We start from the raw sequence: 18,330 nt of genomic DNA on the forward strand, positions 1-18,330 counted from the left end.
ATTTGGAATTTGGGAAATTTGGAATCTGGGAAATTTGGAATCTGGGAAATTTGGAATTTGGAAAATTTGGAATTTTTGAACATCTAGAATTCTCATTTGGCAAATTTTTATTTAGGTAATTTGTTGAATCAGAGACTTTGTTAAACAAAAATTTACAATGCAACTCTTAACTGCAACATTGTAGCACAATACACTGAATAGACGAATCAGGTTACTTATTTTGTAGCAGCAAGGTAGGACACTCTTCACAGGCACTCCTTTCGACTGTGGAAAATCGATATATCGAGCAAACCTGGCCGAGTGGGTCATTGTAGTGGCCAGGTTTTAATGGGAAGTCTCGAGGAAAAAAAAAGAAGAATACTTGCTCTTCCATTTACGTAATGAGCAATCAAATTTCATATCATTAATTCATACTCCTCCTACCTTTCTTCCTAATTATTCATTGCCAGTTAAATACTGCTAACTTGCTGCGGATAAAAGACCATTTAAGAAACGGGGATCTGAATTATATATTGGGACAAATATTAGACCTCGTTCTTTACAATTTTTAATTTTTAAGTCTTTCACGTTTTGTGTTTTAGATATTTGTGTTATAAAATTGTAATTTAACAAAATTTTTAAATTTCAAATTTCCCAAGTTCCAAATTCCCCAAATTTCCATCTCCCCCAAATTTCCATCTCCCCAAATTCCCATCTCCCCAAATTCCAAATTCCCCAAATTCCAAATTCTCCAAATTCCCATCTCCCCAAATTCCAAATTCCCCAAATCCCAAATTCCCCAAATTCCCATCTCCCCAAATCCCAAATTCCTCAAATTCCCATCTCCCCAAATTCCAAATTCCCCAAATCCCAAATTCCCCAAATTCCCATCTCCCCAAATTCCCATCTCCCCAAATTCCCATCTCCCTAAATTCCCATCTCCCCAAATTCCAAATTCCCCAAATCCCAAATTCCCCAAATTCCCATCTCCCCGAATCCCAAATTCCCCAAATCCCAAATTCCCCAAATTCCCAAATCCCAAATTCCCCGAATCCCAAATTCCCCAAATCCCAAATTCCCCAAATCCCAAATTCCCCAAATCCCAAATTCCCCAAATCCCAAATTCCTCAAATTCCCATCTCCCCAAATCCCAAATTCCCCAAATCCCAAACCCAACTCTTAAGTACCCAACCCCAACAAACACACCACAACAAAACCCAACCAAATCTCAAAAATCACACTTAAAAACAGACTTATCAACCTTGTTCCAATAATCGCACTCAGCAGTTTCTCCAATTTTCGCTCGAACAGTCGAACAGTGATATGTGCAGAAGATTATGCGAAAACGTGTCGATGGTGACGGTGATCGCAATGAAAGTCAATAAACTGTGATGGATAAGAGAGAGTAACAGTCGGAGTGGTATTAATAAATTAGTGTCTAGTTGCTACAAGCAACGACAGTGCAAACGGCAACAGTAGCATCAACAGAAGCCGAAGAAATAAAAAATTGAAGACACGAAAGCGGTCACGATGACGGGGACCATGATGGACGGCCATAAACACTGGATTCTTTCTTTCGTGAGCTGTCGGAGAATTTAACACTCTGAAGGTTGGATTTATTTTTATTTTAGATGATGCTTGGAAACTTTCTAACACTGTTAGAATTTATTTATAAGAGAAATTACAGTTATAAGCTTAAATTATGGTTATTAGATGAAAAATAGTGAAGAGAAAATGTTTTGATGTTGTGGATGCTTTTGGACGTTCGTTAAATGACTGCTATTTAAGTGATTTTATTTTTAATTCAAATTTTTAGTTGAAATTTAACTTCAAGAGATTGGAAGTTCACTTTTTAGGTTTAGTTTGAGGAAGGTTGAGGTTTAAAATGAAAATATTCTGACATTCTTGTGGAAGCTTTTGGACGTTCGTTAAATGACCACTATTTAAGTGATTTTTCTTTCAAATCAAATATTGTATTAAAATTTAACTTTAAGAGATTAGAAGTTAATTTTTAAGGTTTAGTTTGAGGAAAGTTGAGGTTTAAAAAGAAAATATTCTGACATTCTTGTGGAAGCTTTTGGACGCTCATTAAATGACCGCTATTTAAGTGATTTCTCTTTCAAATCAAATTTTGTATTAAAGTTTAACTGTAAGAGATTACAAGTTAATTTTTTAGGTTTAGTTTGAGGAAAGTTAATGTTTAAATCTTCGTTTAAGGAAGGTTAAAGTAAAATTAAGAATTTAAAGTATTTGCCTATTCTGTAAATGAAGAACTATTTTTAGAATTGTGGTTTGTGGAATGTTGACATTTTACAGAAACTTGAATCGAAAACCATTTTATAATCGAGGAAGGATGGTAGCTGGTATTCGAGAGATTTAACGTTTAACCTAACTGAACCCACATATGAGTAATATGACACTTATGGTATTAAAGAATAAACTTAATCAAGTGTTAGGAATACCCATATATCATCCCGTTAGTAACATTATCGCTCGTCTTGAATACGCGATGAATATTCGAGGATTTGAACTTCAAACACTCCGAATATTTCCGTATTCCATTTGCGATCATATAGGAAGTCCTATTTTAAAGTCAAATACTTAAATATTAGAATCACCATCAAATTTTTGAAACTATTCAAATATTTCAGCCTTTGAATTATAATAAAATATTTAATCTGACACTAAATTCAAACACTACAATTATTTGAGTCTTTAAATTATTACAAAATATTTGACATTCAGACTTCAATAAAATTTTTGAATTAAAAAAACAAAGAAGCTTGAAACATTTTGAAAAATTTATAAATCTTGATACATTTGTATTATGAAAATTTTAAATACGAAAATTTATAAATGTTGATACATTTATATCATAAAAATTTTAATTATGAAAATGTATAAATGTTGATATATTTGTCATAAAAATTTTAAATATGAAAATTTATAAATGTTGATACATTTATATCATCAAAATTTCAAATATAAAAATTTTTAGATATTGATGTATTTATAAATCTATCAAACACTCAAAAGTAATGAAAAGTTGAAGTATTTAAAGTACCGTTAAATGACCGCTAGATAGCCCTCAAACATCCATTGCAACAGAAACCTCGAATGCTAAAATCCTCTTGAAAATTCCAACCCAGTCCACGCGATCTAATCACGAGATCATGCAAATGACCGACAAGTTCAACAATCCCAGCTCTGAATTCCGTATCAGATCATCGCAAGAGCGAATTCGAAGCGAATCGTGTAGAGAATCGGTGACCGGGTGGCAATCGTGTACGAGGATGAAGGCAGCGTAGAAAAGGGTCGTTTGCGACCGTGGAGGAGAGAAGAAGGTGGTTGAAGACACAACGAGAGAATCGCGCAAAGAAGAGGAGGAGACGTGACGTGACGTGACGGTGCATGGCGGCGTGTGCACACGCGTGTCGCTCGTGTGGGATCGGATTATCGTTGTGTGCCAGTGCGAAAGAAGACAATTGACTCGTAGCCGCCGCCGTCGTGCTTGCCGGGGGCCTTCTGACGTCACATCCTGTCCTCTTGGGCTAGTCGCGATCTCGTTTGGACCACGGCACATCAAGGTACGCAGATTCGTGCGTCCTCAATGTTTAGGACGCACAAACCGATGTTACCTCGTTGCTTAACGACGATCAACAACCCTTCATTTTTTATTTTATCTTATTTCATTAGTTATCTTACAAAATTTTATTTCATTTTTGCTGGGTTCTTGATGAAGATTTTTTTATTCTATTGCGATTTGGTATAAGTTCGTGATGGATTTATGGAGTTTGTGGAATCTGATTTTTGGTAAAAATATTTTTTGACGGGTGTTCAATTTTATAGTTGAATATTGCATGTAAAAGAAATATTGATTTTAGTAAATTTTGTGGTGTAGTAGTTTGTAGGTCTTCGTGGTAAATTTTTAGGAAGGTTCTTCTCTTGTTCTGGTGTGATTTGATATAAGTTGATAGCAAATGACCCTTCATTTTTATATTTAAGTATACATATATGGGAGAAATATTAATTTTAGCAAATTTTATGGCTTGATAGTAAATTTTCAACAAGGTTCTTCTTTTGTTCTAGTGTGATTTGATATAAGTTCACAGTAAATGACCCTTCATTTTTATATTTAAGTATACATATATGGGAGAAATATTAATTTTAACAAATTTTATGGCTTGGTGATACATTCTCAGCAAGGTACTTCTCTTGTTTTATTGTGATTTGATATAAGTTCATAGTAGACGACCCTTCATTTTCATACTTAAATATACATACATATGAGAAATATTAATTTTAGCAAAATTCATGTCTTGATAGTAAATTTTCAGCAAGGTTCTTCTCTTGTTCTATTGTGATTTGATATAAGTTCATAGTAGACGACCCTTCATTTTCATACCTAAATATATATATATATGAGAAATATTAATTTTAGCAAATTTTATGACTTGATAGTAAATTTTCAACAAGGTTCTTCTCTTGTTCTATCATGATTTGGTATAAGTTAATGGACTTGTAATTAAGGAAGTTTCTCTCGAAATCTCACAGATTTTCAGAAAAATATTTTACTTGACAACCCTCCAATTTTATCCTCAAATATTATACACTTGACAAATATTAATTTCCTCAAATTTTATGATTCAGTTCTGACAAGCTTTCCTCCATTGTTCCACTATGATTTGATATAAGTGTCCTATAAAGTAAATTTGTACTGAAGATTGTTTTAACGAGATTTTAACAGACTTTTATTAAAAATATTTTCCCCCAACTCTTCATTTTCCAACACAACTATCATACACATATAAAAAATATTAATTTTATCAAATTAGTCCGATGACCCTTAAATCAACACCTGAGATTTCCACGAAACATTTCTCTCCTCTTCTTCCATCACTCCTTATCTCATCACACGTATTAATTATTCTCTGCAATACTTCATTAAATTTTATCATTTCTGATAAACCAAAGCACTATCGTCGACAATCACCCATCGTATAATTGATTTAATTGATTTAATAAACGTAACAAAATTGATCACATTGGTCTGCATTAAGGAATAATTGAATCTGGTTAAGGTTGACCCTTGTAGATCCATGTTTTTATAGTTACACGAAGGGTTCACGAGTGAATTTTTCATGTGCTGTATACCACTTCATTTTTCATTTGCTCTGCACAATTTAAATTTTTATGTTGGATACACAATTCATATTTTCATGTAAGGCATACAAAATTTCAAATTTTATGTAGGATATACAATTTTGAATTTTTATGTAGAATATACAATTTTAGATTTTCATGTAGGATATACAATTGCAATTTTTATGTAAGGTACACAATTTTAATTTTTATTTAAGGCACACCATTTTAATTTTTATGTAGGATACACAATTTAAATTTTTATGTAAGGTACAGAATTTTAATTTTTATGTAAGGTACACAATTTTAATATTTATTTAAGGCACACTATTTTAATTTTTATGTAGGATACACAATTTTAATTTTTATTTAAGGCACAGTATTTTAATTTTCATGTAAGATATACAATTTCAATTTTTATGTAAGGTACACAATTTTAATTTTTATTTAAGGCACACTATTTTAATTTTCATGTAGGATACACAATTTTAATTTCCAAGTATTTATTTATTTATAAATTTATTAGGAGATGAAGCAAGTTTAAGTAGTAAAATTTTTGTGTCACTCACCAAACCTTCATTATTTAATCAACACTAAACTTAACATCTTCTTTAAATAAACTTCACTCTCCAGCACCACAGCTCTTTCACTCAATATTTAAACAATTTTGAGAAATACACACTGAAACTCCAAATATTATACATATAAATATTGCATACTCAACCAATTCCACATAAAATATTTAAAAAATTGCACGACACAAAGTTTTAACAAAACAACAAATTGAATAACTAAATAATTGAAATTTGCATTACAGTCCCAAAATAATTGAAATAAAAATTACTTCAGTATATTATAAAGATTAAAGTATGTTGACTTTAGGGAAACAAGAACGATGAGCGACCACAAAAAATGGATCTTCAAGATCCTCTTCTGGATGAACATCTACACAACGATTTTAGCAAACTTAACGGACTCCTCAGAAATCGATCTGTCCGATGAAATGGATTTATTTACCACCACGAAAAGAACGTTTCCCGACAGGTGTCTCGTTAAAACTGAACCAGGCCCGTGCAAACAGTACGTTCACAAGTGGTGGTTCAACAAGACTGAAGGAAAATGTAGAACTTTTCCTTATGGTGGCTGTCTGGGAAACGAGAATCGTTTCAACTCGGAAGCTGAGTGTCTTCATTATTGCGTGGGTGGTCCGGAACGTAAGGAACTTTCATTATTTCTACATAATTAATCAAAGCTTTCGTATCAATGAGTAAAAGGTTCTGTTAAGAATCTACCAACTGAAATTCGAGTAAGAAAATTTCAGTTTCAATGAAGCTGGAAAGAGTTATTAATTCGTGGAATAATATTGTGGAGTTGCATAATTATTTTTTTAAAATGTATTTAGAAAATAATTGATAAAATAGAACTATGTAAAATGGGACTAAATAATAGATAGAAAAATTGAGAAATTCTTGAAAAATTATGAAAAGTTAATTATGTGATAAATTATGCATTCAATCAGTAAAATAAAATTATCTTATCTGTAAATATTTTTATAAAATTAAAACTGAGACATACAAATGAGAGACATAGTAATATAAATTAATATTCATAAATGTATAAAAATATATTTGCAAATATTCTTTCATATCTGACAATTTTATAAATTAGTAATATAAATTGCTTTTTTATAAATATATAAAAATATATTTATAAATCTTCTGTCATATCTGATAATTTTATTTTAAATTTATAAGCAAATGAAACATATTTCATCTTTCAAATTAATGTCTGTTCTTCCATGATTTATAGCTTGTCTTCTGAAAGAGATTTTATTTTGTTCAAATAAATAATTTGGATTATATAGAATATTGTAGCGATAGTTGACAAGTATGCGGTTGTTTTCAGATACTTTGCCACCATATTTAGTGACAAAGGGAAGCGTATTTGTGACGAGCACAGCAACCACAAACACACTGCCTGCAACCACCGCCATTACGCCACGGCCGACGTTCGCGCCGCCTGAACCAACAAAACCACCTGTGCCAAAGTACAAAAGAGGAAAGGTAAATCAATTTTCTCTAATTTCGAAGTATACAACGACTCAAAGTCGCGTGATCGATCTTGTTATAACTAATTGACAGCGTCTTCTGCTTTCTGAAAGTTTAATTTTCATATTGACAATTCTAACGAAAGATTGCAGTGTCTATTTTTAGTAAAAGAATTGTTGACTTGTAACAAATAAAAAATGCATCTTTTAAACTGTTACAATAGTAAGCAAATTATTTTAGAAAATTTTAAGAAGAAGAATGATTGAGGAATTTATAAAGAATTTTTGTATTAAATTAAATAACTTAATTATCACTCAAGTCACAACTTGAAGTGTAATTTTATTGTGGTCTCAGTACAAAAATAATTGAAGAATTATTTCAGGAGCTAACCTTTATGGAGTCAGGGTATGAAAAGACCTTTATGTTCGCGCAGAGCAACACGTTCATTCAGCTTGATGGTAGTGGTATCAAACCGTTTCAACTTAGGTTAGTATTTCGCTATATTGCACATAACGTCATGCAACTTTCTTAATGACTTTACTTTCTATTAATTTTCATGTTATCAAATCTTGTCTGAAACTGCTATCTCAATGTAACAATTGAAATTCCTGTCTGACAATGAGTCTTATAATTGAAATTCCTGTCTGAGTCTGATAATTGAAATTCCTGCTTGAATTTAATAATTGAAATTTCTGTCTGAGTCTGATTAATTGAAAATCCTGCTTGAATTTAATAATTGAAATTTCTGTCTGAGTCTGATTAATTGAAAATCCTGTTAGAATTTAATAATTGAAAATCCTGTTTGAGTCTGATAATTGAAAATCCTGTCTGAGTCTAATAATTGAAAATCTTGTCTAATACTAGTAATTGAAATTTTTATTTAATTCTAATAATATAAATTTTTGTCTGATTTTAGTAATTAAAATTGATGTCTAATTGCAATAATTGAAATTCCTGTCTGAGTCTAATAATTGAAATTCCTGTTTCAATTTAATAATTGAAATTTCTGTCTGAGTCTGAATAATTGAAAATCCTGTTTGAATTTAATAATTGAAATTCCTGTCCGAGTCTAATAATTGAAAATCTTGTCTGAAACTAACAATTGAAATTTTTATCTGATTCTAATAATTGAAAATCACATCTGAACCTGATAATAAAAAATTATGTCTGAGACTGATTATTGAAAATCAAGTCTGAGACTGATAATTAAAAATCAAGTCTGAGACTTATAATTGAAAATCAAGTCTGAGACTTTTAATTGAAAATCAAGTCTGAAACTAATAATTAAAAATCAAGTCAGAGAGTTATAATTAAAAATCATTTATAAATGTTTATAAATAATTGAAAATTGAAAATTGACAGGCTATGTCGTGAAATATCCTTCAAATTCCGAACAAAATTACCGCACGGTCTGCTAGTATACCACAGCGTGAAGGATCGCCCAGAAAGTTTAGACCCTTACGCATTATACGTGATCGTCGAAAAAGGGCAATTAAAAGTGGTCCACGTGTTCGGAAAACGGTCAACGAGTTTGACAGTCGGAGAAGGATTGAATAGAGACGAATGGCACAGTGTTCTGGTGAGAATTGACGTACATGGAGCGAAATTGATTGCTAGAGTGGATGATAAACAGGAAGAGACGACGTTGGAGGTTCTGGAACACGTGGTTAATTATGGAGTTTCTGAGGAACTTGCTTCTGTCGTCCTTATTGGAGGTAAAGTATAGCAAATTTATATTTTATTTAATTATTGAGGTAAAATTAATCCTAATGGTGCATGATGGATACATGTGGACATCATGATTTAATTTTTTAAAATTCTAAAATTCTACAAAATTAATTTTTTGAGGAGTTCTAAATTTTCTAGAGTTTTAAGGTTTCAGATTTTGTGAAGTTATAAGGTAGAAATTTTCCAAAGACCCCTATTTTCCAAAGTCCCCAAATTTCCAAAGTCCCAAATTTTCCAAGGTCCCAAATTTCCCAAAGACCCCAATTTGTCAAAGTCCCAAATTTTCCAAAGACCCCAATTTTCTAAAGTCCCAAATTTCCCAAAGACCCCAATTTCCCAAGGTCCCAAATTTCCCAAAGACCCCAATTTGTCAAAGTCCCAAATTTTCCAAAGACCCCAATTTTCTAAAGTCCCAAATTTCCCAAAGACCCCAATTTTCCAAAGTCCCAAATTTCCCAAGGTCCCAAATTTCCCAAAGACCCCAATTTGTCAAAGTCTCAAATTTCCCAAAGACCCCAATTTTCCAAAGTCCCAAATTTCCCAAAGACTCCAATTTGTCAAAGTCCCAAATTTTCCAAAGACCCCAATTTTCTAAAGTCCCAAATTTCCCAAAGACCCCAATTTTCCAAAGTCCCAAATTTCCCAAGGTCCCAAATTTCCCAAAGACCCCAATTTGTCAAAGTCCCAAATTTCCCAAAGACCCCAATTTGTCAAAGTCCCAAATTTCCCAAGGTCCCAAATTTCCCAAAGACCCCAATTTGTCAAAGTCCCAAATTTCCCAAAGACCCCAATCTCCCAAAGTCCCAAATTTTCCAAAGTCCCAAATTTCCCAAAGACCCAAATTTTCCAAAGTCCCAAATTTTCCAAAGTGCCAAATTCCCTAAAGTACCAAATTTTCCAAAGACCCCAATTTGTCAAAGTCCCAAAACTGGAAGGTTGCAAATTCTTGCAGGATTAAGTTCCGAGGAACGATTACATGGCGTGAAGTACATAATAGAATCCTTCGTGGGTTGCATAAGAGATATGGTTCTTAGTTCAGGGAAATCAGCGAGTGATTTATTGCCGATTCAGCCACTGATCGCAACGAAACACGAAAACGTGAAGGAAGGCTGCATAGATAAGTAAGATCATGAAACATCTATATCTCTTATTTGATACAAACATATTAATGGTAATACAAACATATTATGGTAATGCATGTGGTCATGTGACAAGTCTAATGTATTAATCATAATGTAGCAATGTAATAATTTAATACAGTAGTTGCAATCTACTAATATAATCTAACACTCTAATATAATAATTTAAATCTAATGATATAATAGAGCAATCTAATGTATCAATACTATACAGTAATAATATTATACTATGGTAATTCTATATAGTAATACACAATAATACCTTAATGGTTGAACTTCACGACTTCAGGTGCAGAACGCGAGAGAACCTTTGCTTCATCTCGAACCAGTGTGTAAATCACTATAACAGTTTAACTTGCGACTGCTTCGGAACCAAGTATGAAGGCGAACGTTGTGACGTGTATAGTGAGTACTATCAATACAAGTTTCATTATGAGTTCCAGAAAAGATTCAACATTTAGAAGTAATTTTTACTTGATTAATTGAATGAACTTTTGGGTAAAGTCTGTATCTTATTTCTTACAGCGGCCACCATTTTGACGTTGAGAGGATCCTCGTACGTTTCCTTCCGGGTTTACGATTGGAAGGACAGAGTCCACTCTTCGGTCAACAGGATAAGTCTTGCATTCAAGGTACATCTACCATAAATAGTAATTTTAATATCCTGCAATATGAAAATGATGCAATGTAATATTTCCATAAGTCAGTGCATGTATTACTTCATTATAAATATTACCTTATAATATCATCCATCGTAAGTATTTTATTTTACTTTAAAATGGAATTTTCTTATGCATGTGTTTTAAGGAAAAAGTGCTGACACAAAAATTGCATAAATGTCATAAAAAAAATTGTCATCTCACAATAACTTTATTTAACTTCATTCAATAATATTTACCTTAAATATTAAATATTTTTGTCCAGACAAAATGGGACGACTCAGCCCTGTTCTACGCATCCGGAGAAATCGATGGAACCCCCCATTACGTAGCAGCCTCCATAATGAATGGATCAGTTCACGTAGAATTAGATTTTGGACACAACTCGAAAATAGCCACTGTTCTCGGTGATTACGTGACTTCGAACCATTGGAACAATTTAACAATATTTCATAATGGATCTCTGGTTTTTGTGAGCTTGGACGACGAGATAAAGGTGTTGGAGGTTCCTGGAGAGAATTATAATATGATTATTGATCCGGAGATTTATATTGGGGGAGGACCGGAGCTGCACAAGAAGAAGGGACTTCTTTCGTATAATAACTTTGCAGGTGTAGTGTACAGTATAATACAGTATATTATATTATTTAGCAATAGTATTATAGAATGACAAAATGATATTTTATTTCTAGATCTTTAATTGCTAGATTTACAAATTTTTTAAGTGGCTAAATTTCAAAATTGTCACGTCCTCAGATTTTAGTGGAGAGAGTTTTGACGGGAATCTAACAAATTTTTAGTAAAAATATTTTTCCCCGAACCCTTCATTTTTATATACAAATATTATATACATAAGAAATGTTAATTTTATTAAATTCGATGACGATGATAAATTTTCGTAGCAACCTTCAACAAATTTTCAATTATATTACGCCACATCAGTTAATTCTTTGTTCATTTACAGGTTCCTTAAAGTATGTTTTCTTTAACGACAAATCAATCATCTACGAACTGAAGAGATCCAACCCCATGGTGCACTACATAGGGGTGCTAGAACCAGAGTACTACGAAGCGGACGTTGATGTGATTCCTATAACATACCCGTTTGCTGGCAGCCACATATGGTGGCCTATAGCTCGGACCGACTCTCTCAAATTGAATTTCGATTTCAAAAGCTCGAAACCTGTAGCTGTGGTTGCGTCGGGAGACGTGAAGAGCAATCATGGACTTGGGTATTGGGAGGTAATTTGATACTTTACATTTCATATGGGGAAAATTAAGGAAATTTAGGAAATTTAGGAAATTTGGGGATTTGGAGAGTTTAGGATTAAGGGAATTTGAGCAGTAGAGAGTGTAGGATCTTGAAATTTGGAATTTGGGGAATTAGGAATTTGAGGAAGGTGGAATTTGGAATTTGAGGATAGTGGAATTTGGGGAATTTGAAATTTGGGGAATTTGGAAGTTGGAGAAATTGGAACTTGGGGAAATTGGAACTTGGGGAAATTGGAATTTGGCGAATTTGGAACTTGGGGAACTTGGAACTTGGGGAATTTGGAATTTGGGGAATTTGGAACTAGAGGAACTTGGAACTTGGGGAAATTGGAATTTGGGGAATTTAGAACTTGGGGAATTTGGAATTTGGGGAATTTGGAACTAGAGGAACTTGGAACTTGGGGAAATTAGAACTTGGGGAAATTGGAATTTGGGGAATTTGGAACTTGGGGAATTTGGAATTTGGGAAATTTGGAACTAGACGAACTTGGAACTTGGGGAAATTAGAACTTGGGGAAATTGGAATTTGGGGAATTTGGAACTAGGGGAATTTGGAACTTGGGATATTTGGAATTTGGGGAATTTGGAACTAGAGGAACTTGGAACTTGGGGAAATTGGAATTTGGGAAATTTGGAACTAGACGAACTTGGAACTTGGGGAAATTAGAACTTGGGGAAATTGGAATTTGGGGAATTTGGAACTAGGGGAATTTGGAACTTGGGATATTTGGAATTTGGGGAATTTGGAACTAGAGGAACTTGGAACTTGGGGAAATTGGAATTTGGGAAATTTGGAACTAGACGAACTTGGAACTTGGGGAAATTAGAACTTGGGGAAATTGGAATTTGGGGAATTTGGAACTAGGGGAATTTGGAACTTGGGATATTTGGAATTTGGGGAATTTGGAACTAGAGGAACTTGGAACTTGGGGAAATTGGAATTTGAGGAATTTGGAACTAGGGGAACTTGGAACTTGGGGAAATTGGAACTTGGGGAAATTGGAACTTGGGGAAATTGGAATTTGGGGAATTTGGAATTTGGGGAATTTGGAATTTGGGGAATTTGGAACTTGGGGAATTTGGAATTTGGGGAATTTGGAACTAGAGGAACTTGGAACTTGGAACTTGGGGAAATTAGAACTTGGGGAAATTGGAATTTGGGGAATTTGGAACTAGGGGAACTTGGAACTTGGGGAAATTGGAATTTGGGGATGGTAGAATTTGGGAAATTTGGAACTTAGGGAAATTTGGAATCCGACGAACTTGGAACTTGGGAAATTTAGAATTTGGAAAATTTAGAATCTGAAAAACTTGATATTCTAACTCTATTACAATATATCTATTACAATCAAATTTCCCACCACTGACTCCCCTATCTTTCACCATCTTTCAATAAACTTCCTGAATTTGCAGCTACGTCTAGTGAACGACGAGATCCGATTTCAACTGATTCCCATATTAACCGAGAACGTCACCGTCTCAGCAGCCGTGAAATTCCCGTACAACACGTCTTGGCACGCAGTCGAATTGAATTACACGAAGGGCGAGTTGAGCATCCTCGTCGATTACAGGAACAAACAGAGCAAACTGTTCTCCATGACGTTCGAGTTAGGTGACAAAGTCATCATCGGAAGTGGCAAAAGCAACGCGGGTGAGTCACAAATTGCAACTGGTAGCAATTTTGCGAAGTCAGGAATGCAATTGGTACGTGGAGCTGAAATGAAAATACGTTTGAATTAGGTTTGGTTGGATGCATGAGAGAGATACAAGTGAACGACGAGAGGATAGAGCCCAGATACGTGGTCAACACCGAGAGAGTGATCGGAGAAGTGGCTTTGGACAACTGCCAGTTCGTTGATCCTTGTACTAGGCCGAACACGTGCGAACATGGGGGGAAATGCTCGGTGAAGGAGGACAGAATCACTTGCGATTGCACTGATACTGGTTATATTGGCAAGAATTGTCACTTTGGTGAGGGGACACTTTGTGATATGCAAATCCCTGTAATCCCCAAATCCTCAAGTTCTCAAACTTCCAAGTACTCAAACCCCCAAGTTTCCAAACCCTCAAGTTCCCAAACCCCCAAGTTTTCAAACCCCCAAGTTTTCAAACCCTCAAGTTTTCAAACCCTCAAGTTTCCAAACCCCCAAGTTCCCAAACCCTCAAGCTCTCAAATCCTCAAATTCCCAAATCCTAAATCCCAAATTTTCCAACTTCTCCAAATCCCAAATTTTCCATCTTCTCCAAATTCCAAAATTCCCAGCCTTGCACCTCCCCAAACCCCAAAATACCCAACCTTGCATCTCCCTATATCCCTAAGTCCCCACCTTCTCCACTTCCCAACCTTGCATCTCCCTGTATCCCTAAGTCCCCACCTTCTTCAGTTCCCAACCTTGCATCTCCCTGTATCCCTAAGTCCCCACCCTCTCCACTTCCCAACCTTGCATCTCCCTGTATCCCTAAATCCCCACCTTCTCCACTTCCCAACCTTGCATCTCCCTGTATCCCTAAATCCCCACCTTCTCCACTTCCTAACCTTGCATCTCCCTGTATCCCTAAATCCCCACCTTCTCCACCTCCCAACCTTGCATCTCCCTGTATCCCTAAATCCCCACCTTCTCCACTTCCCAACCTTGCATCTCCCTGTATCCCTAAGTCCCCACCTTCTCCACTTCCCAACCTTGCATCTCCCTATATTCCTAAGTCCCCATCTTCTCCACTTCCCAACCTTGCATCTCCCTGTATCCCTAAGTCCCCACCTTCTCCACTTCCCAACCTTGCATCTCCCTGTATCCCTAAGTCCCCACCTTCTCCACTTCCCAACCTTGCATCTCCCTGTATCCATAAGTCCCCATCTTCTCCACTTCCCAACCTTGCATCTCCCTATATTCCTAAGTCCCCACCTTCTCCACTTCCCAACCTTGCATTTCCCTGTATCCCTAAATCCCTACCTTCTCCACATTCCAAAATTCCATCTTCTAACTTCCTTTTAATCCTTCCCCCAACTTTCTCCTATATATTCCTCAAATTTCTCTAGTATCCCTAACTCCCACTATCAAATATCACAAAGCAAGTATCACAAATATGTACAACGTGCTAAATTATTGTCTAGCTCAATACAGGAAGACATGTGAGGAGCTAGCACTGCTAGGATACACCCAAGACGACGTCTACAAAATCGATATTGACGGGAACGGAAGATTTCCACCAGCTCTAGTGAAATGCGAGTTCCAGTCCATTGAAGACTCCACCAAAACTATAGTGGAGCATAATTTGCCGTCTCAAGTAGACGTCAGATCTATAGCAGAGTCTGATTTTTCATTCAACATCAAGTATAGACAGTTTACGGCTGAGATGCTGCAGGAGCTGATCTCACACTCGTTGTATTGTAGCCAGTATGTCAAGTATGATTGCTATAAGGCACCTTTGGAGCTGCATAGTGCTACGTGGTTTCTTAGCTCGAAAGGGACTACTGTGGATTATATTGGAAATGTTAATAGAGGATCCTGTCCTTGTGGAAGTGGGTATTAGTGGTTGTTAATGTTCTTTTTGGTTTCATCTTCTGTTTTGTATACGTCTTTGTCTTTGTTTGTTTTTTGTTATTCATTTTTGTGTTCAGATATATGTTTATATCTTCACATCTTCACAGCTTCACATCTTCATATCGTCACAGCTTCACATCTTCATATCAGCACATTTTCACATCTTCACATCCTCACATCTTCAACTCCACCTTTATTTGTGTCTTTATCTTCATCTTCATTCTTACCTTTACCTTCATCTTCATTTGTATCTTTATCTTCATCTTCATTCTCACTTTTACCTTCATCATCATTTGTATCTTTGCATCATCTTTATGTCTTCATGTCTTCATCTCCATCTTCATCTCCATCTTCATCTCCATCTTCATCTCCATCTTCATCATCATTTCTTCATGTCTTCGTCTTCATAATTATTTCTTCATATCTTCGCATGTTCATACCTCCACATCTTTAGTTTCATCTTCATTCTAACTTTCATCTTCATCTCCATTTTTATGTACATCTTCATCTTCTTCTGCTTGTCATTAAAAAGTTCTAAACGAAGTTGCAACATTACCTAAAGAATGAAAAACCTCGGCAATTGTTTAATGATCACTTGAACCATCAGTGAACAGAACATGTGTTGATCCAAACCTAAGCTGCAACTGTGACGTCTCCGCCGGAAATGCTGGCAAGTGGTTATCCGACGAAGGTTACTACGAAACTCCAGACTCCCTAGGAATTACAGGAATGGTCTTCTTGCAACAAAGAGACCTTGAAGAGGATGCACAGGGCAGAATTACCTTGGGTCCGCTAGAATGTGTCGAAACAAGTAAGTAACCTAATCAAATTCTATTCAAATCAAATTAAACAAGTCATATTAAAGAATATCTTAAATTCACTAGATACCCAGAAGTATGTGGTGACATTCACAACATCACAGTCCTACATCGAAGTGCCAGGCTGGAGAAAAGGAGACATTGCATTCAGCTTTCGAACAACAGGAGAGAAAGCAATCTTGCTGTATCAACCACCTATCAGAAGCAACTACCCTTCTTTTATGGTTGCTCTAACTTCTGAGTACCGTTTGACGTTTAATTTTACCTTGAACACTGGTACTATCAGGGAACTAGAAGTGAAGAGCAGAAGAAAGTTGAATAATGGAGAGTGGCAGAAGATTTGGATCGATTATAATGACTATCATGTTAGATTCATGATTAATACGGACTTTCAGATGGTGGATTTGTTACCTGAGGAGGAATTTGGTCCTTTTGAGGGGTCTATGTTCATTGGAGGCGCTACTGCGTGAGTAATTTCTCAACTCAGTATTTTATAACTCCATATGTTCCAATTCTACATCTTTCGACTCCACATTTCCCTACTTCACATCTTCCAACTCCACATCTCCCAATTCCACATCTTCCAACTCTACATCTTCCAACTCCACATCTCCCAATTCCACATCTTCCAATTCCACATCTCCTAACTCTATATCCTCCAACTCCACATTTCCCAACTCCACATCTCCCAATTCCACATCTCCCAATTCCACATCTTCCAACTCCACATCTCCCACTTCCACATCTCCCAACTCCACGTCTCCCAATTCCACATCCTCCAACTCCACATCTTCCAACTCCACATTTTCCAACTCCACATCTCCCACTTCCACATCTCCCAACTCCACGTCTCCCAATTCCACATCCTCCAACTCCACATCTTCCAACTCCACGTTTTCCAACTCCACATCTCCCACTTCCACATCTCCCAACTCCACGTCTCCCAATTCCACATCCTCCAACTCCACATCTTCCAACTCCACATCTTCCAACTCCACATCTTCGAACTCCACATCTCCCAACTCCACGTCTCCCAATTCCACATCCTCCAACTCCACATCTTCCAACTCCACATCTCCCAACTCCACATCTTCCATCTCTACACCTCTCATCTCTCCTTCCCCCAACTCCACATGCTACCTTACCTCCAAAAACACCTCTGTCACTACAATCTCACCTTTCAGAGAGCATCTAAGAACATCCTCAGTTCGCCAAGGACTCATAGGCTGCTTCCGGGGCCTCGTCGTAAACGGCGAGATACTGGACATCCACAGCTACATGTCCGTCCACCTATCTGAGATAATAAAAGATTGCAAACCTTCATGTCAGCCAAACAAATGTCAAAATGGCGCCAGGTGCGTGGAACTGTGGAGCAACTTCGAGTGCGTCTGCGAGAACCGGTGGGCTCATCTTGGCACTTATTGCGAAAGAAGTAAGCTAAAATCTTGAATCATCTCAACACATTTTAGACTAACCCTCTAACAAGAAACAATTTTAATCAAAATTGAATTGGTCAGATATAAACAACAAGGCACTGACGTTCACCTCGCCAGGTGCATTCTTGAAGAAGAATTATTTTGGTACCGATGAAGAGGATCAAGAGAAGTTGTTGCTGAAGAGGATACTTCTACAGAATATACTGATCAACCTCAGAACTTATGACACTCATTCGCTGATCTTATATGCTAATGATCATTTGAACAACTTTGCGCATCTGTATATTTCCAATGGCACTAGTATCGTTTACTTGTTCAATGCTGGGAATGAGATTAAGAATATCACTGTTGAGTATCCAGGTAATTAAGTTTTTGAGTCTGTGATTAGGTAGATGGTTAGGTGATTGGTTCTGGACTGTGCTAACATTCTTAATTCCCACATTGTCCAATTCCCACGTTGTCCAATTCTCACATTGTCCAATTCCTATATTGTCCAATTTCCATATTATCTAATTTCCACATTGTCCAATTCCCACATTGTCCAACTTCCACATTGTCTAATTCCCA

General features: G+C 35.8%; 1 protein-coding gene across 14 annotated transcripts in view; it reads left to right on the plus strand.

Annotated features, from left to right (window-relative positions):
* The window catches only part of axo (axotactin), a 33,595-nt gene that overhangs the window by 4,023 nt on the left and 11,242 nt on the right, over positions 1-18,330 (plus strand). For 9 of the 14 annotated variants that reach the window (XR_013040565.1, XR_001095492.2, XM_012282309.2 and 6 more), the window contains exons 2-19: positions 1,267-1,588; positions 3,203-3,566; positions 6,004-6,335; positions 7,027-7,184; positions 7,552-7,655; positions 8,532-8,884; positions 9,850-10,018; positions 10,326-10,441; positions 10,562-10,668; positions 10,961-11,306; positions 11,660-11,937; positions 13,381-13,618; positions 13,708-13,938; positions 15,080-15,487; positions 16,117-16,320; positions 16,394-16,793; positions 17,512-17,759; positions 17,845-18,123. Coding sequence is in view for 12 of the 14 variants with exons in the window: in XM_012282309.2 (XP_012137699.2) it covers positions 6,017-6,335; positions 7,027-7,184; positions 7,552-7,655; positions 8,532-8,884; positions 9,850-10,018; positions 10,326-10,441; positions 10,562-10,668; positions 10,961-11,306; positions 11,660-11,937; positions 13,381-13,618; positions 13,708-13,938; positions 15,080-15,487; positions 16,117-16,320; positions 16,394-16,793; positions 17,512-17,759; positions 17,845-18,123 (3,958 nt within the window). In the remaining 2 variants the exon portion in view is untranslated. Of the gene's footprint in view, positions 1-1,230; positions 1,589-3,128; positions 3,567-6,003; positions 6,336-7,026; positions 7,185-7,551; positions 7,656-8,531; positions 8,885-9,849; positions 10,019-10,325; positions 10,442-10,561; positions 10,669-10,960; positions 11,307-11,659; positions 11,938-13,380; positions 13,619-13,707; positions 13,939-15,079; positions 15,488-16,116; positions 16,321-16,393; positions 16,794-17,511; positions 17,760-17,844; positions 18,124-18,330 lie in introns of all 14 variants that reach the window. The other 5 variants (XM_076539985.1, XM_076539984.1, XM_076539988.1 and 2 more) reach the window with 5 other exon arrangements.

This window comes from Megachile rotundata, chromosome 15, assembly GCF_050947335.1.
Source record: "Megachile rotundata isolate GNS110a chromosome 15, iyMegRotu1, whole genome shotgun sequence".
NCBI lineage: Eukaryota > Metazoa > Arthropoda > Insecta > Hymenoptera > Megachilidae > Megachile > Megachile rotundata.